General features: G+C 37.4%; 1 protein-coding gene across 14 annotated transcripts in view; it reads right to left on the bottom strand.

The window, feature by feature from the left end:
- The window catches only part of PTPRT (protein tyrosine phosphatase receptor type T), a 1,347,533-nt gene that overhangs the window by 835,194 nt on the left and 485,756 nt on the right, over nucleotides 1-26,583 (bottom strand). For 13 of the 14 annotated variants that reach the window (XM_007474314.3, XM_007474316.3, XM_007474317.3 and 10 more), the window contains exon 3: nucleotides 760-1,031. The exons of the other annotated variant lie outside the window; for it this stretch is intronic. In XM_007474314.3, the coding sequence (XP_007474376.2) occupies nucleotides 760-1,031 (272 nt within the window). The remainder of the gene's footprint in view (nucleotides 1-759; nucleotides 1,032-26,583) is intronic. 14 annotated transcript variants of the gene reach the window in all.

Genomic DNA, 26,583 nt, shown 5'->3' with positions numbered 1-26,583 from the left:
TGAATAATATGGAAATAGATATTGAGTGATAATACATGTATAACCCAATGGAATTGCTTGTCAGCTCTGTGAGGTGTAAGGGAAGATGGGAGGTAAGAACATGAATCATGTAACTATGGAAAAATCTTTAAAAATAAATAAATATTTAAAAAGAAAGGAATACCCATTCAGACTTACCATTATGAAAATTACCAGGCTTTCTCCTTAACAAGCAGTACTGGCCAACAATGGAATCACTGCATGTATAATCCCTTGAGGCTATCACAGTCCCTTAGGATTTATTTATATCAACATTCTGATAGTACTCCCTGAGATACATTCCTAAAAAGTTTATGTGGTCTGGTAAAAAAAATAAATAAACCAGACTTATGGACACATGAACAAACTCGGCAATAGCAGTCTCACTTCAGTGTATTGTCAGGATACTTGACATCTTTAAGAGCAGTCCAGTAAGACAACCCAGGCTAATTAAAGGCTATATAGTCAAAAGTATTGTGAAATGGGGAGTCAGCAAATCTGGGTACTAGACTCAATTCTAATATTAACTTCCTGCATGACTTTAGACAAATCCCTTCAGTCTCAGCCTCAGTTTTCCAATCTGTAAAAATGAAGATGAGGCACAAGATGATCTCTAAGGTCCTCTTCAGGTCTAATATTGTGTACTTATAAATGAGGTATAGGAGAGAAGAACAAAAAAAAATTGAGAAAAAAAGGAAAAAAAGAATGAGAAGAAGAGGGATTATAAATATAATTTGATACCTGATAGAAATGTGGCCAAAAGGTGCTGATTGCCAGCTCCGCCTTCACCCAGCCTTCTGTCACAATCCCTGACACGTTCCAGATGGGGTTGCCCTGTGGTCCTCCATTAACTTTCACATAAACATTCAATGATCCAGGGCTAGATCGGTCTCTGCTAGATAAGTAGTAATGGAAATCGACACAATGTGTATCATTCTCCTTCAAGGTTGGCAAAAGCAAGTGAGCTTTTTGTCCAGATGCCCGACCAGAGCTGTTCACCATCATGAAGGAACCTGGAGACCACCAAAATGCAAAAGGAAAAGGAGGGAGGGAGGAAAAGAAGGAAAACAAGAGGGAGGAAGACAGGGAGGGAAAGGAGACCCATGAGAGAAAAAAAAAGAGAAGAAAATCCTCTGAAAAACAGCTTTAAACAAATGTACTCACAAAACAAAATAGCCATGGCATCAATGAAACAGGAAGTTTAACAAATTCCAGAGCAAAAAAACTCAATTCTGGGGCTGTCAGCCACTACCCAGAGAGGCTTTTTGGGGGGGTGGGTGGTGTCATTTAGAACACCAATAAAGCTTTCTGTGCAGGATGAAATTTAGTATTTGGATCCACTCATCCACAATATGTAGCTCTGTTTCTTGAGCAACAGCACACACACACTGGATTGAATCAGACAAGCCCTCACATTATCATACTTTATGGGTTTCAAACCACTCTAGATTGTAGGTCATCTAGCCCAGAAATTACTATAGCCAACATATAGAGGAACATAGAAAGTATGAAATATTTGAACTAAACATATAATGTATCATAATGGACTGACATGGGGAAGAGCATCTCAGACCTTTGCCCTAGGGTCATTGTGAAATTGGAGGTGAGAACTGTTTCACCCTGAATAGAGGCTCTGATGCCCTCCAAAGAGTTTACAAATACTAGGGCTGTTAAAAACAAGGACTATTAAAACTCCTTGTACCATAAGTAGCTGGATATCAAATCCAGGAGAGTCACCAGTATGATCTCTGTTCAGAAAGTGAAATTGGCATTAATAGGTTAGTCTAAAATGATAGCTTGAAACTAAATCCAACCTCTGAAGAGGTCTGGATAATTAGATGGCAGATTCTGCCTAAGAAAATATCAGCCCAAAGAAAACTTTAAATGACAATAAACACTCAACTTTGTGTTCTCTGAAGTCAGGGTTCATATATCTATCCCCCAGTTTCAGAACAAAGTTCTGGAACCAGTAGGCATTTAATAAATGCTAGTCAGATGGAAACAAAAAATTTAAGGATAGAAAAAAAAGAAAAGAAAAATGGAAATGACAGTAAACAACACATTTTATTATTTTAATTTAATATACACATTTTCAAACAAGTTGTAAATAATTCAGGGTTTATGGCTTAGGTGCAATCATATAAAAATTTTATTGGCATATTTGTTCTAGTTGATTGTTACTAACTTTAGAATAAAAACAGCATGCCCAAAAAGTGGAGAAGAGAAGTGAAATGAAATATAAATAAGTACACATGGAATGAATATAGAATGAATATCTATCCTCTCCCATTGATATTTCTTAGGTTACCTCTGGCTTTGTCTTAAATATCTGGGACTATTTTTATTCTTTGGAAAATAGCTGTAGATTATCATTGCTAGAAGAAATCTGAAAGATCAAAGGATCCAATCCCCTAATGTTACAGAGCAGTAAACTGTAGTCCAAAGAGGAAATTATTTGCCCAAAGTCATAAAACAAATTATCAACAGAGTTCAGAAAAGGATCTATGTCTCTTACTTCCTAAGTTGATGTTCCTTCTCCTCTAGGCAGTCTCTTATGAGAACAAATCAAAACAATATAAATTTCATGTGCCACAAAAACCACACCAGAATTTTTCCCCAACCAAAATCCTAGAAAATATATGTTTGTTTACCTGTGCACACAGAGGAAATGAGGAGAATAGCATTAGAAGAAGTGGGTGAGTTAACATTGAACACTTTCAGAAACCAGGCATAATCTTTTTCTTTTTAATCTAATACAACCTGCTGGCCCTCTCAGTTCTCACATTGCTGCCAAACCTGGCTATGAATGTCTTTCTCCACTAGCCTCTTAAATTCACAGAAAATTGGGTTTGTAATGGCTTAAATTCAAACTGACTATGGCTTAGATTTCCACTTTAAAACAGACCCCAGGAATATACAGATTCCAGATGGTACTGATAAACACTAGAATGAGTTCTGCTCAGTGGACAGCCATCAGCTGGACATTCGTTCAATTAATAGTAATATCAATAGCTGACATTCATATAGAACTCTGTGGTTTACAAAGTACCCTATGTGAATTGCCTCATTTGATTCTGGTCACAATTCTCTGAAGTAAGTACTGTAGTCATTATAATAACCATTTTGTAGATGAATAAATAGAGGGTCATGAAGGTTATGAACTACTCAAGGTCACAAAAGTAGTAAAAGATTCACAATGAATTCTCTTGCCTTGAAATTCAGTACTTCCACCCTATCTCCCATCCTCATTCATATCAAAATAGGGATATATCTTAAGAGAAATTTGTTAAGCTCCTACTTTATACAAGGCACTGTGCTCAAAGATCAGATTATAAAGATTAAAAACTAAACAGACCCTGCCCTCTAGATATCTACAAAAAAGCTATCAAATCATGTAGATATAATCCCTTAAGGTTTGTTGTCACTGAATCTTTTTTCTGTCATATCTGACCCCCCATCAGGATTTTATTGGCAAAGATACTAGAATGCTTTGCCATTGCCTTCTCCAGCTCATTTGATAGAGGAAGCAAACAGGGTTAAGTGACTTGCCCATGGTTACACAGTGAGTGTCTTGAAGTCAGATAAAAATTTAGAACTTCCTGACTCCAGATCTGGCACTCTATCACACTATAGCACCTCGTTGCCCTCTGGTTTTAATATACCTTTCCTTAAATTTTGTTTAATAAGAATAAGATCTCATAAATAAGACTTCAGAGATCAGCTCATACAAGCCCTGAGTCAGGAATGTTCTCTAACACATTCCAGAGATCAATAGACATCCAACTTCTATTTGATCACCTGTACTGAGATGGAGGTTGGTATTTCTTCCTAATAAAGAGTGAAAGGAGTAGAAACCTAGGCAGTGCCAAATGAATACCATCTTGATGGTCTAATTTTCAATATGGTGCCCACATCCCTGCTGAAGAGATACAATCCATTATCTAAGGTCTATTCTCACACATATACACAGGTACTTTTTGTTTTTCAGGTGTCATTTCATAGAAGGCAAAAATATGACATAATGATGAGCCTTTTTTAATTCCACAAATTAAAACACAACAAATTAAATTATTATTAGAGCCTAAGGAAACAAAAGTAAAAGGGAAATAATCCCTGCTCTCAAAGAGCTTGTAGTCTCCGAAGTGGCAGAAAGATCCTATGTTCTCTTGAAATTATAGGGAAATAGATGTCTTTTCCTGAGACTAGGAAGTAGGTAAACTCATTAGATTGGCAAAGTTGACAAGATATAAGAATGGTAAATGTTGAATGGGCTATGGGAAGATAGGTACATTACTACATTCCTGGTTAAACTATAAATTGTGCCAATGGTTCTTGAAAACAATTTAGAATTATAATAAAAAAAGTCACCAAACTATACCAACTGCATTCTTCAATACTGCTACTAATCCTATGTATTCCAAGGAAGTCAAAGGTAGAAGGAAGAATTCTATATTTACCATAATATTCATTGCAGAACTTTTATGATAGAAAGGAAAAAGAAAAAATAGAAACAAAGTTGATTCCTAGTTATTGGAGAATGACTGAAGAAACTGTGGCCTATGGATACAGTGGAATACTTATTACTCCATAAGAAATATCAAATATGAAGTATTCAGAGAACTATAGGATGACTTGTATGAATTGATGAAGAACAAGGTAATAGAAGCAAGAGAACAATTTACATACTGACCACTATGAGATGAAGAGAGGAAAGAAATTGGAAGATTTCAGAACTCTGACTTTAGATGGGAAATGGTGAATCAGTCAGTCGTGAAATATATATTTGAGTCAGGTACAAAGTAGGCTCTTGTGTCTTGGCAGAAAAGTGATAAGGCTATAGAATTGACATGAGACAAATTTTCAGAGAAAAACAACCGTTTCTGGCTTTGTTTTACTTTTCAGTTTTGGCTGACTACTTATTTGTTACAAAAAAGCTTGTAGGGAGGGAGGAGTTTGGAGAAGTGACAGTGATTTATAAAAACAGCATCTGTTTCGGGTTTTTTTTTTCAAGTTGTATTATGAGGTAAGAGCATCCTTTTATTAGGAAGTAGGAGATACAAACTCTAGCTCTAGTTTTGTTACCAATTTGCCAAGTGACCTTGAGAAAAATCTCCTCTTCTCTGTACTATAGTTTTCCCATCTCTACAATAAAAGAATTGAACTAGATGACCTCTAAGGTCCTTTCCAGTGCTGACATCCTGTAAGTATGAAAAATTAAAAAGCACATCAATTACTCAATGAAACATGGCAAACTTATTCAAGCATGTCCTGGCCACAATTATAAGTCAAAAAGACAAAGATAAGTGTATGAACAAGGCCCTGCTTTTGCCCTATCCCTCAGATCTATTCGCAAGTCCCTTTTTCTGGCTTGTGTATGGAAGAAAGGGCAGAATATAGAAATAAAAAGAGCCTAATGTTTTCATTTCTCTATCTGCTACTGCCTAAGCCTTCCTGATCAGGATGGATCAATAGGGCTTCATTTTCTTCCAATGACACTATCTTTTCCATCTCCAATATATACAAAATCTTTTGTTCATACTTAGTTGTTTGCTTGTTGCCTTTCCTATTAAATTGTAAAGCTCCTAAAAAGAAGGAACTATTTTGCCTTTCTTTATATATCCAGCATTTAGCACAGTGCCCTTGGCACATAGCAGCCACTTAACAAGCATTTGGCGACTTGATCATGACAATGCCGTCTACACTGTGGCCTGCCATCCTTGCTCTTTTCACCTTGAAAGAATATTAAATAATCATGAGTTTGAACCCAAGTTATTCTACTTATTATCTGTATGACTTCTGGAAAAAATCATAGCAATCTAAGTCTGTGCCTTGATTTCTCACTGAAAAATGAAGGCTCTTAGAGCTATCTGGATCATACATCTAGAACTAGAAGAGGCCATCTAGTCCTACCCCTTCATTTCACAGATGAGGAAACTGAGGCCCAGGGATGTTAGATGACTTGTCCAAGGTCATACAAGCAGGAAGCAGAAGAGGATTCCAGAACTTTAACCAGAGTTTAACTGGTCAGTCTCTAAGGTCCCCTCTGGACTTAAACTCTATGATCCTACTAAACCTTGTGATCTTACTCTGACAGAAAATATTCTGGACATTTTTCAATGCCTCATAGGCACACAGTAGGAACTTGAATTCTTAGTCACTGACTAGGCATCATAAGATTTTTTAGACATAACTTTCTTTAATCCTGAGACTAGAGGTTAATGAAAGACTTAGTGAATTAGGGGTAACATTCTGGTAGGCAGGTCAAAATTATCAATAGCAATAACAAAACCCAAAATCCCTATAAGAAACATGTTGGATCCTTTCAGGTACCAAGAAATTATATTCTCATTTTCACTCTAAGCCCACCTTGGACAGCAAGAATGTTAAGCCTAGAGTAGACCAGGTGAAAATTTCATTTTCATCAGAGCAATGCTCAAGGCAATTTAAGATGTAAAATTGAGCTGGAAATTTTCTCCCCATCTAGGTAATTAAATCCATAAATGTAGGGGTCTATGTGTCTGTGGACTATGCATGTAGAGAGGGCAGGAGATAAACAGAGAAATATTTAGGAGAATTAGCCAGATAATCAATGTTTCCTTTCTTGTGTTCTTGCTCTAGGCTCTAAAGCCATGTCCTCTTTGAGATAACAAATGTCTTCTGAGCCACATACAGAGGAAAGCAAACAGGGCCTCCAGTACACAGGAAATCAGAGAATCTTAGAGCCAGAAGGGAACTCTTCCAAGAATATCTTAAACAACTACTGTATTTTGCATGGGTGGATGGGGGGTGGGGGTAAGACTCAAGACCAGAGAATTAAAGCAAATAAATTTCAGAGCTCACTGTAGAATCCAGAAGGTCTTCCAAACACTGTTCCTTCCTTCCACTCTCCCAATTCAGCTGACTCCAGAGTAAACCATTATTAAAACAATAAAAAGGGCTGGATTTTCAAATTAAAGGACCTGGGCTCATTCCTTTTCTAACCTATACATAAAGTAATATCACCTCTCCTCTGCCATTTTGTCACTCTCACTGTGAAAGCAGAAGGATTCATGAGGTTTTGGCCAAACCTTTTGGTGATGAGCCTCTCCACTCTTAACCAAGGTCATCCTTAGAAAACATACTCAATTTATCCTTGGAATCAAACTTGAATCTTTTCCAGAATAGGAAACTTCCAGAATTTATACTCTGCTGGCACAGATTTTAATAAGTCAGGGTCACCTCCAAACCACAAAGAAGCACTGGATTAAGATTCTATGGAAACCAAATTCTAGAATATATTATTCTAGGTGATTTGTGAGCCATTTAGAATTGGAATCAGTGATCACTAAGAGCCTTCATGGATTCATCAAGGATAAGTCATGCCAAACTAATCTCATTTCCTTTCTTGACAGGGTTACTAAATCGATAGGAGAAAAGATGGACTGCTGTAGCCTTATTATAGCTAGGTTTGAGTAAAGCATTTGATAAACTCTCTCATGCCATTCTTTCAGAGAAAATGGAAAGGTATGAACTAGATGATAATATATTTAAGCAGTTCCAGCTATGGCGTTATTACAAAGAAAAATTAGTAATGGTTTGACATTGACTTGGAGAGAGGTCTCTACTAGAGAACCCTAAGGGTTCAAAAGCAAATGGGATACAATTCCTTTCTTGGACCCTGTGAAGTTACATTTCTATTAATGATTTGGGAAAAGGCACAGAGGGTTCATTTGTCACATCTGAAGATGACACAAAGCTCAGAGGGACAAGTTGTCCATTGAGTGACAGAGTGCCAATTTCAGTATTCCCAAAGATTGATTTCAACAAGCTAGAAGAAAGAGCTGAATCAATAAGATTATATTTATCCCTATTTAATTTCAAGTCCTTCATTTGGATTAAAAAAAATCAACTTCAGAAGTATATGATGTGGTCGAAATAATCAGACAGAGGATCATACCAACAAAAGGTGGAGACGGGCTTAATGAACTACAAACCAATATGAGACAGAAGTGTGAAATGGCAGTCCTTCTTCCCACCTAAAAATCAAATGTGATCTTAGGGTTCATTGAAAGGCACAGTATCTGAAACAAGGGGAGGAACTGTCCTATTCTCTTCTAACTTAGTTCACATGTGGACTGACGTGTTCATTTATAAGTATCATATTTTTAAAAGGAAATTTACAAGATGGAACTGACCTAAAAGAGAGTGATAGAGATAATGTGGGAAATAAAGATTATGTTATATAAGAATAAATGGAAAAAACTGAAAATAAAGTGAATAGGAGACTTTGCTGTGAAGGACTCAATCAACAGCATTTATTAAACATATACTAAGTACCAGGGGCTATCCCTATGTGCTAGAGACACAAATACATATACATAATATGTACCAGATGCTATTCCCATGATTTACAGACACACATACACATGTACACATACATACCCATATGTAAATACACATAAAACATGATAGCTGTCCTCAAGTATTTGAAAGATTGTCACACAGAAAAAAGAATAAAAATGGCTCTAGAAGTTAATATTGAGAACAAAGGAGGCAAATTGTAAGAAGGTAGATTTTAAATTGAAGGAAAGATGCCTTTACAACTAGACCTATTCCTTTTGAAAAATGAGATGCCTTCTATATACTTTGCATGTACCTTGGGTAAACTTTATTGCATCTCCTCTTAAAATATAAGCTCCTCGAGGGCAAAAACTGCTTTCCCATTTTTTTCTGCATCTCTAACACTTATCACAGTGTCCAGAATACAGTAGACACTTAACAAGTACTTGATGATGGATCATTCCCTTCTAGCTAAATTTTCTATTCTTCAGGCTAATTTTTTACATTTCATTAACTCCTCTTCATAAATGTTTGTTGACTGACTGCCTTGAAAAGTTCTCCATTACAGAAGGTTCTTTAAGCAGAAGCTATGTGATGAATGTGACATGGGCAAAATGCCCATTCAGGTTTGAAGTTGGCTGAATGGACCTCCAGAGTTCCATCTAGCTGAGGTTCTATGATGCTAATTTCAGTCCACAACTTTTACTCTGCCCTCAACAAACAACATACATGCACACATGTGCACACACATATACATGCACACATGTACCTCATCTTATGCAATGCTTGTCCATATTTCCCCACAAATTCTTCACTAGAACATGCCTAAGGACATTGGAGATCTTCCTATTGTTCCATGAATACCTCAGGTGGCTATCTTGTCCATCTGCTATCTCCCATTAACACAGTCACTACTAATTAGGAATTAGTAAGCATTTGGACATGCTAAATTTTACCTTGGCTTAACACGCTCTTTCTCTACTAAAATCACACACATCAAGAACATGATCAAGAAGGTTAGAAGTATGTTTAACCTACTTTAAATAACTGGTTGTTTGCTATTTGCCTGAAGACTTAAATACAGTTGGTACGTAATTACAAATGATTAAAGCAGGGTTTCTAAAGATGTCAATTAGGTAATAATGCTGTTAATCTGGGTCTCCTATTATCCTGGGCGATCCAAAAGTGTCAGTGTAGTTTTAAGCTATTAAAGCTTATTATTAGCTTATTAAGCTATTAAATGCTTACAGTATGCAAACCACTGTGCTTGGAGTTGGGAATAACCTTCAGTTAACTAGAAACAAAGATGTGTATACAGAGTATACTAGGTCTACTTCATTGTAGCTTTTAAACACATTTTAAAGGAAAAGTACATTTTTAGCTTATACACACATATACACACACATATATATAAAACTTATTCCCAAATCTTAGTGTATCAAGCCTCTGCTTAAATAACTTTGAGAATAGTGAACTTGCTATCATATGAAACTTATTGTTTGGTAGCCCTAACTGTTGGAAGAGCCTTCTTTATTTTAAGGCAGCATCTGTCATGTTCTAAGCTCTTCAGATAAATAGGTCAAAAGCTCTCCTTTCTACAAGGAATTTCTTTAAATCTAGTGTGGTGGCAATCATGTCTCCTCTAAATCTTCTCTTCTGTAGGCTAGATAAGGAGTAAAAGGCACTAGATCTGTGATTTCAATCATGTATGGAACTCCCAGATAAAGAAACTCCTTTACTATGTAGATTAGCACATTCTCTGAAACTTAGATTTAGAGAGTTGCCTGGGATAACTTGGGGGGTAAATGACTTGTTCAGGCTTCACACACCAGTAAGAGTCAAGGTGGGCCTTGAACTCAGATCTTTCTGATTAATCCATCAGCTCCCTATCCACCGTCACACTGCTTCTGTGGGCTGAAGATTCCCAAATATCCATTTCCTTCAACCAACTCTCCACTGACATGGTTTTAGTTCCTTTTCCTGGTCACTCTCCTTTGAATGAGTGCTAACTTATAAGTGAATTGTATTTTCCCCCCTTAAAATGTAGCACTCCATACTGAATACCACATTCTACATGTGACATGATCTCACATTTCTTATATTAATGATTCTGAAGATTGCATTAGCTTTTTTTGTCTGCCAAGTCAAAACTCATACTATTAATTCAGAGAGCTGGCAATCCACTCTATCCCCATATCTTTTTTCACATAAATGGTTGTCTAGGCCTATTTTTCCCATCCAAGACTTATATGCAATTGGATTTCACAAAGCAAATTGTAGAACTTTATATTTATCCCTATTAAATCTCATCTTGTTAGATTCAGTCCATAATTCTGGCCTGTCAAAATCTTTTCACATCCTGACTGTGTCACTCAACGAGTTAGCTATTCTTTCTAGTTCTATGTCACCTATAAATTTGATAAGCAGCCACCTATGTCTTCATCCAAGTCACTGATAAAAATGTTGAACAGGACAGGGCCAAGGACAGAGCCCTATGGCAAGTCACTAGAGAGAAGCTACCATCAATCAACATTCTTCTAACCCAGACATTTGGCCAGCTCGGAAGACACCAGACTGTGTTGTCATCCAAGTCACAATTCCTCACACTACATTCCATAGAACTCTTGTGTTCTATACATTATAAGAAAAAGGATTCAGTGAGATGTCTATGGTAGAAATTCTGGGGAAGAGAGTGGAGTGAGCAGGAAGGACAACTCAGAAAGCTAAACAGATGCATTTGTCACTACTAACTAAAGTAAAACTAGTGCCTTATACTATCTTTGCCTCACCCCACAATGGTCACAAGAGAAAAAATGTTTCCTCCCTAAAGATTTGTCCCAAACCCCTTCACACTTCAGCCCCACAGAGCCTTCCACTCACAAACATCTGGTCCCTACCCCATCTTACCCATGTGAATTGTCTTCCTTCACTCCATATTCAGGCATATTCTAATTCCCTCCATTCTCTTTGGATAATGCCAACCTTATAGTTGGCAAGACTCATCTTCCTAAGTTTAAATCTGACTTCAGACACATGTCTGTGTGATCTTGGGTAAGTCACTTAATCCTTATTGACTGGCCTTTACAGTCTTCTGCCTTGGAATGAATATTTAGTATAAATTCTAAGACAGAAGATAAGATGTTTAAAAAAAAAGGCATAACTGAAAATGACTAAACAGCACTTGTCTCCATCATGCCATGTCCTCATTGCTTATGTCCTTCAGTCCCTCACACATCTGACAAACTACAAAGCCCCACCATGCCTGCAAAGCCTGGATCTCATACCCTATTCAACTCTACCCCTCAACCATGTAGGTCTGTGTAATTTAAGAGAGATCCAGGGGGTTACAATGAGAAACCAGGCTGAAGGAGAGATCACCTGAAGAGCAGCAGAGGAGGGGCAGAGAGAGAGAAGCTCCAAATGTCAATGGTCTTCCAGCCTGGGAGGTAGAGGAGGAAAGGAGGTTTTCCTGGAAGCTGAGAAAGAGCCCATCAGGTTTGGGACCTGTTATTCCTTCTGGGACCCAAAAACACCTCCACTAAGACTCTTCAAGAATAGCTATTGGAATTCTCAAGGGGGGTTTTGGATTTGGATTCATGCTGGCCAGAGCCATCCAGATCTTTTCCTGAGATTTCTCTCCCTGACCTGTTTCTAGACTCCTGAATTAAAAGCTATTAGCTGAGGAATAGGGATCAACCAGCAGCTGGCCAGAGGAGGGTTCAAGGCATTCAGACTTGAACCCTGAGAACTTGGGGGGCAGTCTGTCAGAGGGGGCCAGTGTTAGAGTTTCCTACTCCCCACTTTCCTTGCTTGACACCCCTGCCTCTCCTTCACTGTGAGAACCCAAATAAATTGTTTACTACTTTAGAATTAGGCCTGGTTGGTTTCTGATGCTACAAAAGGGGACAGAAGATATGGAGAGAATCACATCCCTCCCCAAAAGGGGGAGGTTAGCTTAGGATCCCAGGTATCCAAACTGCCTTACCCAAGGAACAATATCTCTCATTGATAGTGGGGTGACCCCAGGTTTCTGAAGGGAAGTGACAGTGAACTATTCTCTGAGGAGACATAATCCCTCTGTCACAGGGACAAGACTTGGCTACCTCTCTCCCAGAAAAAGAGAGGGGAAGAAGAACCTTCTCTCTCCCTCTCTCCCCATTTCCCTCTCTCCTTCCATTCCCTCTGTTCCCTTCTCAAGTCCTTCTATTGCATCTTATATACATGAATGTGTGCTATAACCATCTATCCTTTACAAATCTTTACCTTTCAAATGTCTGACATGCCCTCTCCCATTTCCCTGCTCACCTGCTATGATAGAAAGAAAACAGGACTGGGAGTTAGAAGACCTAAGTATAAGTTACAATGCCCAGTTGTGTGATGGAAGGCCAGTTATTCAACTCTCTGACTCTCAGACCCCTCACCTGTAAAATGGGGATAATAATGCCTGCACTACCTATTTAACAGGTAGGCTGTGCAGTAACAGTGCTAAGTAAGCATAACTGACCATGGTCTCACCATTCATTCTTATACTCTCTGCCTGATCTGCAGAGCCACCATCTCTCTCCTTTATAGAGCCAAAGTTGGAATCAGAGATGTGGTTTCACTTTGCTTTACAATATCAACCTTGAGAAAGTCAATTAATCCTTTTGGATCTTGGTTTCTTCACCTATAAAATGGGGGGATTCAGCTTCTAAAACTCTTTCCAACTATACCACCTGCGTTCAAATATGGTCTCAGACACTTCCTAGAGATGTGACCTTAAGCAAGTCCCTTAAGTCCAATTGTCTAGCCCTTACTGCTCTTCTGCCTTAGAACCAATAAAAAGTAATGATTCTATGGCAGAAGAAAAGGGTTTTTAAAAAAAGAAAGTGATAAAAAATCAAGTCAATGTGACTAGTTCCTCGAGAAAAATACTAAAATTTAAGCAACTTGTAATTTAAAAAGAGGAAAGTAAATTCTAGCAAAATAAGGCATTTTCCCTGTGTATGTATATACTGTCTTTGTGTTTTATTTATTTGTCTGGAATCATTATGTTTTAGTAAAGTATATAAGGTATTCTTATTCTAATGATCTTGTTTTGCATCCCTGCACATAGGTCTTCCTATACTACCAATCCGACATTTATATTTCTAATAGATATCATAACAATTCAACTATCTCCCAGTCACTAGGTATAAAAGTATACAAAGCTAGACTTTAGCAAGAAAGGTTTCACACATTAATTTATAAGAATTGTTAGGGTTTAAACAAACAAACAAACAAACAAATAAATAAATAAATCTCTGATTCTATCATTCCTTCACAGCTACAGTCTGATATATACTCCACTATTCCTCTTACATACTGTCTGACACACCAACACTAGGATAACCCTTTAAACTATGTATCCTCTCCATAATTTTCTCTCCATATTTTCCCTAATGTCCTTTTATTCTAAGAGTATTCCATAGCCCTAATTCCACTTACTGCACCTAACCAGTATTTTTGAGATCCACTAAAATATTTCAAAAAGAAAAGTATCCCTCATCCAAATTAGTTTAGAAAATGCCAGCCTAGCTGTTCTCTCCCTCTCTGGCTAGTTCACAAAGATCACTTTGTTAAATACCCTGCTGAAATCTAGATACAAGATCTCTACATTTTCCCAATCTTCAATTTCTTCCTTTCTACTTCCTATCCCCTACTGCCAACAAGCCTGTCCAGAGTGTCCCTATCTTTAAAAAAAATCTCACTTGACCCTATTATCCTCTCAGACTGTCATTCTATAGGCAATTTTGGTGCCATTTTAAGCTACTAAAGCTTAACAAAGTCTTTTGGGATAGCCTATGCCATCATTGTCATCTTAATTTATCTCTTCCTCCTCTCCTCTCTATCTTTCTGTGTCTCTGTCTCCTTCTATCTCTCTTATCTCTGTTGGTCTATCTCTGCCTGTCTGTCTCTCTCTGAATATAAAAGCACTTGCTGTGGGGAAAAAAAAATATTTCCTCTAAGCCCCTCATTTTCTACTAGAGGAAACCAAATATCAAATACACAAAGTTAACTAATTTTACAAAGTTACCATAATTTCTAATTAGATGCATTGTGGCATAGGAACACAGAGGAGTGTGGGTTAGTAAAAAGTATGCTGGACTTGGAGTCAAGGAGACCTGGGTTCAACTATTCTCTCAGATATTTACCAGTTGCATGGTATGGAAAACTAAATTCCTTAACCTCCCTCAGCCTCATTCCCTCATCTGGGAAATGGTAATAATAATAATAGCATCTATCTCACAAGGTTGTTTTGTGAATCAACTTATTAGAGATAATTTATGTAAAGTACTTTGCCTTCAAGCTTTATCTGAATGCTAACTACTATTATTAATTCTGGCAAGACTATAAGCAGGTCACAGCCTTGATGGGCCTCAGTTTTCTAATCCATAAAAATAGGGTTCATATTGCCTTACTGTCATTTTATGTATTTAAATAAGCATAACAAATGTAGGGAGAAAATAATCTTTCACACTGATGGATAGGGAAAAGCTTTCTAAGACTGTGGAAAAGGACAGTTATTTCAAAAATAATGTCTTATTAAAAATGTCAGAAGCTGGAGGTGGTGCTGAGAAACAATGGGTTCATTAGAAAGGTTAATGCTTGCAGTGATAAAAATGTAAAGCCCAAGCCACCCGTGGAAGGGTCAGTTTGCACAGTGACATTCAGGTTTTTCCAGCAGTGGATCATCCACTCAGAAACAGAGGGTGGAAGTTCCATACATCTTTTATTAATAATAGTAGAATATAATGTGTCAGCCACTCATGGTAGGTACTTAATACTTACAAGCTCAACCTTGTGCACATCAATGCAGTTAAAAGAGCTTTGTATTAGTCCAACCATTTTAAAGAAGAGTTTGGAATTATTCTCGGAAATTCGTTAGACTCTCATATTTCCCAAAGTGGTCCAAGCCAAAACAGAAAGATCTCACAAATATCAAAATATTCACAGAAGCACTTCTTGTTTTGCCAGCAGAAAAGCTGGAAACAAAGGAGACACTCATACTTTTGAAGAAGGGCTGAACAAACTATGGCATATAAATGTCAAGGAATATTACTATGCTATAAAGAATGGCAAATATGAGTTCAGAGAACCATGGAAAGACTTGCATGAACTGTTGCAAAGAGGAAAAAAAATACACACAATAACTAAACCAGTGTAAAATAAAACACTAAAAATAAACTGATCTTAAATTAAATTCAATAATCAATTGTGGTTTCAAGGATCAGGTAAAGAAACTTATCTCCCTTCTGTCAGTGGAGCTATTAGAAAGTGGAGGGGCAGCATATGGTTGGCAGTACCTCAGAGGTCAAATGGTGATTAAACTGACAGACTTCTAGTCATTTACAAATAATTGTTTTTCTTTGAGATGATATATGGTTTTATTGGAAAGGTGGGGAGGAAGAGAAGCATTGTATTCCAGGTTAATAAGGTTTTTGTTTTTTTTAAATAGGATAGGTAGTTGTTAAAGATCAGTTTGATTAGGTTCCTGGGAATACTAATATTTAACACACTGAATTATTCTTAGTGTTTTGGATCAGGACACTTTCTCAGTTATGACTCCATGGTTATATCACAGATGGTGGTTTTAAATCTTTATATCAAATTCATAAAATGAAGGTACTTTTATTAAGTCAGAAAGTCCCAAAAAGCACTCAAAGTTTGACCATATAGCCATAAATCTTGAAACTGCTATGTTCTAAGGGTCTTTTAATTCACAAATACAATCTAGTTCTAGTTCAACATTTCACCAATTTGTAATTCTGGCAACGTGAGTCATTTCTTCTCTACACAGATGACTCTGATATCTTTGGCTACAGGTCTAATCTTGCTCCTTAAGGCCAATTCTAAATCATGAGTTGCCTTTTGTGCATTTTGAACTATATATTCCATATGGCTCCCTAAATGAAGATGCCTATTAGCAACACTTTATTTTTCTTCTAAACCTCTAAAAGATCCAGTCTCTGAGTATTGATGTCATCTTTGACCCTCCATTTTCTCTAATTCCACATATCTAATCATCTTGTCATCTCTAAATTAATATCTGATGCATATTACCCGTTTACCATTCATTCAATCCCTACCTTAGTTCAGTCTCATCAACCTTCACCTAGCTTGTTACAGCACCTTTCTAATTTGCATCCACATCTCAAGTCTCTTCCTTCTTCAACTCATTCTCCTCTTTAAGGACATTCATGATTAAGGAGAATGATATGGATATTGATACAGCAAAATATAGAAGCAGAGGTCAAGAGACCAAAGAGAAAAGAGTCATCTGTATCCAAGAGGAGAAAAGGTAATCAATCAAGGGATGGAATCCAGTTTGAGAATTAAGAGGTCATTGATAGCTTTAGAGTAGTTTCATTTGAGTGAGGAGTTACAAAAAGGAAAAGTTAGAGAATGTGGAAGGGAATGGAAGGAAGGTGGTTTCTCCATGGAAATAAAGAAGTGTAGAAGTATGATGGATATATGTAATCGCTGTGCACATCCATGTCCATTCATCCCTTACTAGGTATTCTTTCTGAACTGAAAATGAAATGTGAACGCAGGAAACTTTATCACTGGCTTCTTTCATTGAGAACAGAACCTACAAGTGGGGTAAACAATGGAAAAGGGATGATGATGAAGGGGTCCTGGTTGGGACTTAAATTTTCCTGATACTTGCGTTACAGCTGTCAGAAAGAACCACTGAAGGTCAGCTATCAGATAGGCAGAGGAAAGGTGCTGAAGGAAGTGTTGGAGACAGGCCCATGATTAGTTAGAATGGGAAGATGGATTGTGACATTTTCCCACTCTGATTTCTTTGTTTTACCCTTTGGTTTCAAGCAGGGGCCACCCAATTTGGAGATTATTGTTCTGGATTACCTCTCATTTTGAGCTCAGCTGCTATTGTTGAAAAATTAATCATTCTGTTATAGACCCGGGCTTTGCCTGAGGGCTTTGTAATTTATAGGGTGTGGGCAGAAGAAACAATTAGGGCTACTGCCTGACTAACAAGAATAACCAGTTTAAATTGCTGGGGAAAAAAAAGCAATCTGAACACAAAACTCTTTCCTCACTCCACTTTATCCTAAAGAAGTTCCTCCCTGCTCCTCGACATGATTCAGTTGAGAAGGATGGAGATTATTGGACGTTTTGTACCCTCTAGCTTTGGGTGCTATTTGTCCTGCTTGAACAGAAAGTGTTACCAAGGGCTTTATCCCATGACCATTCTGGTAATGAGACTTCCTGCATTAGGTTTATCCCCTGAAGATGTTGCCAGGACTCAAGCCTTTTTAACTTGATGGAACCTCCCCAAAATTATGTTCCAAGGGTCACTAAATGGAGAACATATCAATCAATCATCAGATGTTCATTAAGTATCTTCTACATTCCAGGCACTATGCTAAGCACTGAAGATAACAGGAAAATGCCAAAAGACAGTCCTTTTCCTCAAAGACCTTTCAATCTAATGGGGGAGAAGACATGCAAACAAATATATGAAGTAAGGTATAGATACAATAAATGGGAAATGATTTTTAAAAACCCTTACTTTGTCCTAGAATCCATTCTAAGTAATAATTCCAAGGCAGAAGAGTGGCAAGGGCTAGTCAATTGGGTTTAAGTGACTTGGCCAGGGTCACATAGCTAGGAAGTGGAAATCAGAGGCCAGATTTGACTGTTGCTCTTGACTAGGAAATAACTACCAGAGGGGAAGGCACTAGAATTAAGAGATATTGGGAAACTTCCTATAGAAGATGGTAGTTTAGTTAGGATTTAAAGGAAGCAAAGAAAGTCAATATGTGGAGTTGAGGAGGGAGCGAATTTCAGGCATTGGGGACATCCTAAGAAAATGTCCAAAGCCAAAAGATTGAGTAATTTTTTAATGAAATTGCCAGGAAGCCAGTGTCATTGTATCAAAAAGGACAAAGTGTCAGGAATAAGGAGAAAAAAGACAGGAAAGATAGTGGTATCAGGTAATGAGGGACAGGAGAGAGGTTGGTTTTGAATGCCAAGCTCTCATGGAGGTCCTGGGTTCAAATGTGGCCTCAGATACTTCCTAGCTATCTGATCCTGGACAAACCAGTCAACGCTTAATCCTTACCTTACTACTCTTCTGCTTTGGAACCAATACTTAGCATTGAATGTAAGACAGAAGATAAGAATTTTTAAAATATAAGTTTAATGGGCTTCCAGTTTTATAATTGGAGATGTGAGATGAGAGGTCAGCAGAGGTTAGGGCAGGATAGGTACAAGAGTCATCAGCAGAAAGATGGTTATTAAATCCATGAGAGCTTATGAGATCACCACGTGAAATAGCATATAAGGAGAAGGGAAGAGGACTCAAGAGAGAACTTTGAGGGGAAAAAAGAATGAGACATTTTTGGACATACCTGATGTGAGAACTTATTTCTCTTGGATAAACATATTTCTTATATTTTATTACATATTTTAATAAATTATATGTATTATATTGTTGTCATATTACATTTTAGGTTGTTATAAATGTTGAAAAATTAAAAAAATTAATATCTATGCTTTCACAAAAAATGTCACTGGATTTGGCAACTTAGAGATCATTAGTAACTTTGAAAAGAGCAGTAAGAGGTTAAGAGAGTGAGAGGAAAGGAATTGAAGGAACCTGTTATAGATGACCTTTTTGAGAAATTTAGCTACAAGGGATAGAAGAGATACAGGATAATAGTTAAGGGGGTTGGAAGAAGTTTTTTCAGAACTGAGGAGACATGGACATGTTTATAGACAGAAGAAAATGAATCAGAGATGGAGATAATGAAAAGAATGATAGTGTAGAGGATGACAGAGGGTCTAGTCTGTTGGAGGAGATGGATGGAATGGGATTACTTGAATAAGTAGAAGGGTTAATCTTGGTAAGGAGTAAGACCATTTCATCATGTAATAGCATCCCTAGAACCAAATACAGAGAGAATTGTTTTGTCTCCTCAGGTCAGAAATAACAGAAGAAAGTAGAAGTCTGAGGAGATTTGGGTAACTAACAGGTTGGAGGGTTGGCCAAGACGTGTTCTAAGGTCTTTGACCAGGTAATGACCAAAAGCCAAGGAGAGTATATTTTTAAAAGAGAGACTACTTCTGAACAGAAGAGTCTTCATTCATTCACTGATGGAATAATTATCAGGCTGCAAATTAAGTATTAGGCAAATCAGGTTCAAGTATGTAGTCTATGGCCTGAACCTGATTTGCCTAATACTTAATTTGCAGCCTGATCTGAGTTCAAATTCTGAATAGGATGCCAAATGTTGAACAAAGTGAGTCCCTTCTAGTCTTTGAGCTTCACTTTTCTCATCTGTAAAATGAGGGAGTTAGATGAGGAAACCAAGGACCTTGCCATTTATAAATCTATGACATCCAAATGAAAAAGTTTTGCCCACATTTGCAAAAACTAGCCAGAAAGACATTTCATTGTCAGGAAAAGACACATCATTCAGTGCTTCCATGAGGCACAGAAGCAGGTGTCCTTTGGAGCAGCCAAGGTATGGCTCAATTGAGCTACATTGATCAACAAGTTGGCTTAATTAATACCTTCCTGTGGCTGCCAGTTTTATGGAAATCAAAAATGAGCCTCATATTGTACCCTGATCACTCAGAAACAAGGAGGAAGACCGTAAATAAATTTCTTTTTTTTTTTTTAATTCACTAACATGATCACAAACATAAAGCGGCACTCACTCTCTCATAGTTATTAAACATAGCACTGAAAATTGGGGAATTAAGCCAGGAAGTGCTCTCTCGCTGGTCATAAATTTCCCATTTTTTCCCCTTGGTGCATAATGATGGCTTGATAAGCGTCCTATTACTGATGCATCTGCAACATATCTCCTCTTTCTGGAGCTGAAATGCTGCTCGGCAGCAGATGGTGGCTATTGTGTTTACACATCAGCACTTTATGATAGCATTTCTGCACGTTTGCAGTAAGAAGAAAGGCAGAATTGAGTTTCTAATGGCTCCACACATTGTCCATTAAGATTACGTGAGGATGTTCTGACAAACAGCAGCTGAAGAAATGGAATTGTGGATTCCAAGAACCTTAGAAATGAAAAAAAAACACATTAGAGATTAAGAAGAATGAATCCTCTTTAAAGATTCAGCCAAGAAGCCATTCAATCACTGCCTGGATATCTCTGGGGAGTCCTTTCCGTTGTAGGACAGCCCTCCATGTTAGAAAGTTCTTCCTCATATTTAGCCAAAATCTGTCATCTATTAATTTTTCTTATGGATTCTATTCATGTCCACTGATGCCAAAAAGTGAATCCTTTACCACCATCACAGAACAGAAGAAAGAATGTGGGAATTGCGATTAGGAGACTAGCACTTGAATCTTTGTTCCATCACTTACCAGCTGCAGTGGTAGCAAAGTGGGGCAAAGTGGATAGAGTGCTGCTAGCCCTGGAGCAGAGAAGGCTGAATTCAAATCCTGCCTTAGACATTTACTGGCTCAGTGACTCTGGACAAGTCATCTAATCTTTCTCTACTTATTTCATCATCTCAAAGCTGGAGATAATAATAAGTATCTACCTCTCGGGGTTGTTGTAAGATCAAATGAGCACCTAGCATAGTGCCTGGCATGTGGTAGGCATTAAATAAATGCCTAATCCCAGTTCCCTTTCTCTCTGTGTAACACTGTGAGACAATATCTCTGAGCATCTTCTCATTTGTCAAAAGGAAATTGTAATAACTTCACTACTGATCTTATAGTGTTTTATAAACCCCAAAGAACTACAAAATCTCAGCTACTTTTATTATTATTATTCAATGGGACTACTCCTTCAAATATTTGAAGATATTGATCATATCTCTTCTTCACCAAGTCTTCTCTTTTGCAGAAACCCCTAAAATTCACTACAGATGACCACTTTCTTCTGGTTTTAAAAGGAGTTAGTTTCCATAAAAGCCAGCTTCTATTGCCCACCTACTATGTGCCAGGCTCTTGTGGTTGGTCCTAGCAATAGAAGAACTGATGGATCAGAGACCTAATCAACTCAAGTGCTCTTAACATGTGTGTGTGTGTGTGTGTGTGTGTCTGTCTGTCTGTCCAGGACCCAGTTAGCAGTCTAGTAAAACCTATGGATTCCTTGGAATAATGTTTTTAAATGTATTAAATAAAATATGCAGGACTATAGGGGGAATCAATTATATTGAAACATAATGATCAATTTTAAAAAACAACAAAACTCGTAGATATCAGATAAAGAATACCTGATCCAACTGAAAGTCTACACCAAGGACCCTATGACAAGAGAGAAGACATTTGGAAATGGATGGGTTAGCACCTACATTTCTATATGGGGGAATAGACACATATGCCCAGAGAAGGGGTAGGGCAATGGACAAGTATTAAAGAATCATGATACATTGGAAACAAGATTATTTCTGGAGTCAGAGAACCTAATCCAAATCCTAATTTAGGCAAATCAAGGCTTAGAGAATCTCATCTATAAAAAGGAAGGATTATATTAGGTGTCTTTATAGGGACTTCCAGCTCAAGATAAGACCTTCTTAGGATTCAAAATTAATTGTAATCCTTTATCAGAAATAGATATACATGCACAAACATATATACATTCTATGAGTAAAACATATTAGAATATTTGAATTTGTCTTGATGTTGTTTCTAATTGGGGCTAGATTAAAAGCAAACTGATTTCACTTCCTTCAGCAACTTGGAAACAAGGTATCTCAGACAGACAGACAGACAATGAAACAGAAAGACAGGAGAAAAAAAAACCAGATAGAGACAAAGCAGGACAGAAACAAACCATTCAATGCTTACTATGTACCAGGAGGCAACTAGGTGGCACAGTGGGCAGAGTATTGAGCCTGGAGCCAACGAGATCTCAGTTCAAATTTGACCACAGATACTAGTTGTATGATCCTTGGTGAGTCACTTAACCTTGTTCCCTGTCTGTAAAATAAACTGGAGAAGTAAGTGGCAAAACCATTCCATTCTCTGCCAAGAAAATCACAAATGGGGACACAAAATGTTAGACATGACTGAAAAAATGACTGAACACACACATGTACTGGGTACTTTGATTGGTGATGGGCATATAAATAAAAGCAAGCAACATGGTTCCTGCCCTGAAGAAACTTAGATTCTACTGGGGGAAGATAACACAAAAAGGGGAATTGGGATTGAAGGTAGAGGTGAGGAGAAAGGAATGATCGGAAGATAGAAAAGTAGTGAGGTGAACGCTGAATCTGGACAAGATAAGATGAAAATTCATCTATGAGAGCCCTGGATGGTATTAAAGGTTTGGATTAGAAGAAGATAGAGATGATACTAGAATAAAATGGAGGTTAGCAAGAATATGTATGAACTTCCTTCTTCCTCCTCTATCCCACCATATCTTCTTAAGAGTTCCAAAGTCTCTGTCTCTACAGCATAGTGGAATATCCTGTGCCACTTTCATCTTAAATTATTGAGCATTTCATACACATGATAGACTAGGGACAATTAGGGGAACTTGCCCCATTTAGAAAAATTCCTAGTTGTGATTCCCCTCCACCTTTTTAGCTTCCTGAACCTGAACAAATCTCTTAACTTTTCTGAGCCCAAGTGTCTTCTTCTATTACCTGGGGACAATGAGACTTTCAGTATTTAACTCAAGGGGCTATGAGGAAAGTACTTTGTAAATGGCAAAGTGCCAAGCATATGTCAGTTGTTGTTATACATATGGGAAACTTTAGTAAATTATCATTTTAAGGAGGGAGAAGGAAAGGTTCAAGTTTGGATCATTGATTTCATCAATGGAGGGAATACCCAGGGTGAAATCTCCCTCCACAATTGGGCAACTCTTCTGTAACTTTTAGTTTCAGCAAGTTGCCTAGGCCACTAGAAGTTAAGTGACTTACCTATGTTCACACAGCTAGTACTTGCTCCAGGAAAAAAATTGAATAAAAGTCCCTAGGTCTCTCCGACTCCACAGATAGCCCCTCTTTCCATGCTATATCCATGCTGCCTCTCCTAATAATCACTGCCACTTATTCTGTTAATAAACAAATCTCCCTATCTCATATTAAAGCAAACAAACCACCAAATACTGAGCTGTCAAATAAGGGAAATGTAATATTGTTTCTGGCTAATACACCAGAAAATCTTGGCAGGTTTAATTATCCTTTTAAGGATGAACAATATAGGTGTGCCATATAGAGGAAATGCATATTAGAATTTCAAAGGAACCAAAAATTTGGCATGTTCTGTCAAAAACAGTATATTCTAATAAGTAAATAGTTATTTTCTTAATCACTGTAAGACCAGTTATAATGGGTTATGAGACACTTTTCCAACATAAATGGGCAAGCTTATTCTCTAATATAGGATAATACATCTCATCAGGCACTGATATTACAATTTTCAAGTGTCAGCAGCACCCAATGATTTGAAATGGAAAATCTGATGGAAATGGTTTCATGTTAATCCAGATTACATCAAAGGAAAAAACCAAACCAGGCAAAAAAAAAAAAGCAACTCTGGTTATAATCTGACAAGAGCCCCTGGTCTGGGACTCAGAGGACCTAAATTCACATCCTTTCTCTGCCCTATCCTTAAAGAGGTTAGACTCAATCAAGTCTCTCCCAATTCCAGCATACTAACTACTATGTTTTGCAAAAGTCTATCTATTGAGTATTCTTCAGTGAATTGGTTGATAAGTATCTTGTGAATTCTGGTAAAAGCTTTTAAAAAATATTCTTAGTGCAAAGATGCTGTAGCCTTTCAGCAATACTGATAATAATGACAACACATGAATTTCTATGGCATGTTATGGTGGCAACACTGATTTCATAAATTCTTGCTTATACTATTTTTATTTTTTTTAATTTGGTCATTTCCAAACATTATTCATTGGAAACAAAGATCATTTTCTTTTCTTCCCTCCCCCCCCCTCCCACCACCTCTCCCACAGCCCAAGTGCAATTCCACTGGGTATCACATGTGTTCTTGATTCAAACCCATTTCCATGTTGTTGGTATTTGCATTAGAGTGTTCATTTAGAGTCTCTCCTCAGTCATTTCCTCTCAGCCCCTGTAGTAAAGCAGTTGCTTTTCATCGGTGTTTTTACTCCCACAGTTTATCTTCTGCTTGTGGATAGTGTTTTTTAGATCCCTGCAGATTGCTCAGGGACATTGCATTGACACTAATGGAGAAGTCCATTACGTTCGATTGTACCACAATGTATCAGTCTCTGTGTACAATGTTTTCCTGGTTCTTCTCCTTTCGCTCTGCATCACTTCTTGGAGGTTGTTCCAGTCTCCATGCAATTCCTCCACTTTATTATTCCTTTTAGCACAATAGTATTCCATCACCAACATATACCACAATTTGTTTAGCCATTCCCCAATTGATGGGCATCCCCTCGTTTTCCAATTTTTGGCCACCACAAAGAGTGCAGCTATGAATATTCTTGTACAAGTCTTTTTCCCCATTATCTCTTTGGGGTACATGCCCAGTAGTGCTATGGCTGGATCAAAGGGCAGACAGTCTTTTATCGCCTTTTGGGCATAGTTCCAAATTGCCCTCCAGAATGGTGGGATTAATTCACAACTCCACCAGCAATGAATTAGTGTCCCTACTTTGCCACATCCCCTCCAGCATTCATTATTTTCCATAGCTGTTATGTTAGCCAATCTGCTAGATGTGAGGTGATACCTCAGAGTTGTTTTGATTTGCATCTCTCTGATTATAAGAGATTTAGAACACTTTTTCATGTGCTTATTAATAGTTTTGATTTCTTTGTCTGAGAACTGCCAGTTCATGTTCCTTGCCCATTTATCAATTGGAGAATGGCTTGATTTTTTGTACAATTGATTTAGCTCTTTGTAAATTTGAGTAATTAAACCTTTGTCAGAGGTTTTTATGAAGATTATTTCCCAATTTGTTGTTTTCCTTCGGATTTTAGTTACATTGGTTTTGTTTGTACAAAAAAAAATGTGACTCTTTCTAAGCCTTGCTTGGTTTTAAAATCTTTCCCTTCCCAAAGGTCTGACATGTATACTATTCTGTGTTCACCTAATTTACTTATAATTTCCTTCTTTATGTTCAAGTCATTCACCCATTCTGAATTTATCTTGGTGTGGGGTGTGAGGTGTTGATCCAAACCTAATCTCTCCCACACTGTCTTCCAATTTTCCCAGCAGTTTTTATCAAATAATGGATTTTTGTCCCAAAAGCTGGGGTCTTTGGGTTTGTCATAAACTGTCTTGCTGAGATCATTTACGCCAAGTCTATTCTACTGATCCTCCTTTATGTCTCTTAGCCAGTACCAAATTGTTTTGATAACCACTGCTTTATAGTATAGTTTGAGATCTGGGACTGCAAGTCTTCCTTCCTTTGCATTTTTTTTCATGATTTCCCGGGATATCCTTGATCTTTTGTTCTTATGAACTTAGTTATGTTTTTTTTTTCTAATTCAGTAAAGAAGTTTTTTGGTAGTTCAATGTGTATGGCACTAAATAAGTAAATTAATTTGGGTAGGATTGTCATTTTTATTATGTTAGCTCGTCCCACCCATGAGCAATCAATGTTTTTCTAATTGTTTAGATCTAGTTTTAGCTGTGTGGAAAGTGTTTTGTAGTTGAGTTCATATAGTTCCTATGTTTGTCTCGGCAGATAGATTCCTAAGTATTTTATATTGTCTAGGGTGATTTTGAATGGTATTTTTGCTTATACTATTTTTAGATTGCTATCTCTTCTCAATGACCCATCTTCTCGCCAATAGAAACTTCCTTTCCAATAAAGAAGTATAGGTAGGTAAAATTAAATTAACTCATTTGCAAAGTCCAACAACATATACGTGATTCTGTGCCAACTGGCCACAAAGTGCAGAGAGGAGGAAACAGTGCTTCCTGATCAATCCCATGAACTTGCAATTAATCAACATAGTAATCAGAGTTCTGATAACTTTCAACATCATTTTCCTTTACAATACTGTGACCACTACGTGTGATCAGAGTTCTCTTGGCTCAACTCATCTCATTCTGCAGCAATTCATAAAGTCCCACCCAAGTTTCCCTAAATTCTTCATATTTATTGTTTCTTAGGATATCCTATTATATTATATGCCAAAATTTGTTACCTCATTAAATCTTTATGATGGCTCATTTTAAAAAACAGAGAGAAAGGGAGAGAGAGAGAGAGAGGGAGGGAGGGAGAAATATAGAGATACCTTGCTTAACTATAACGGGAATAATTGACAACTAAAGCAAATA

This window comes from Monodelphis domestica, chromosome 1 (assembly GCF_027887165.1).
Source record: "Monodelphis domestica isolate mMonDom1 chromosome 1, mMonDom1.pri, whole genome shotgun sequence".
Classification (NCBI taxonomy): domain Eukaryota; kingdom Metazoa; phylum Chordata; class Mammalia; order Didelphimorphia; family Didelphidae; genus Monodelphis; species Monodelphis domestica.
Note: the sequence above shows the minus strand (reverse complement) of the source record. Positions and strands in the feature narration are given on the sequence as shown.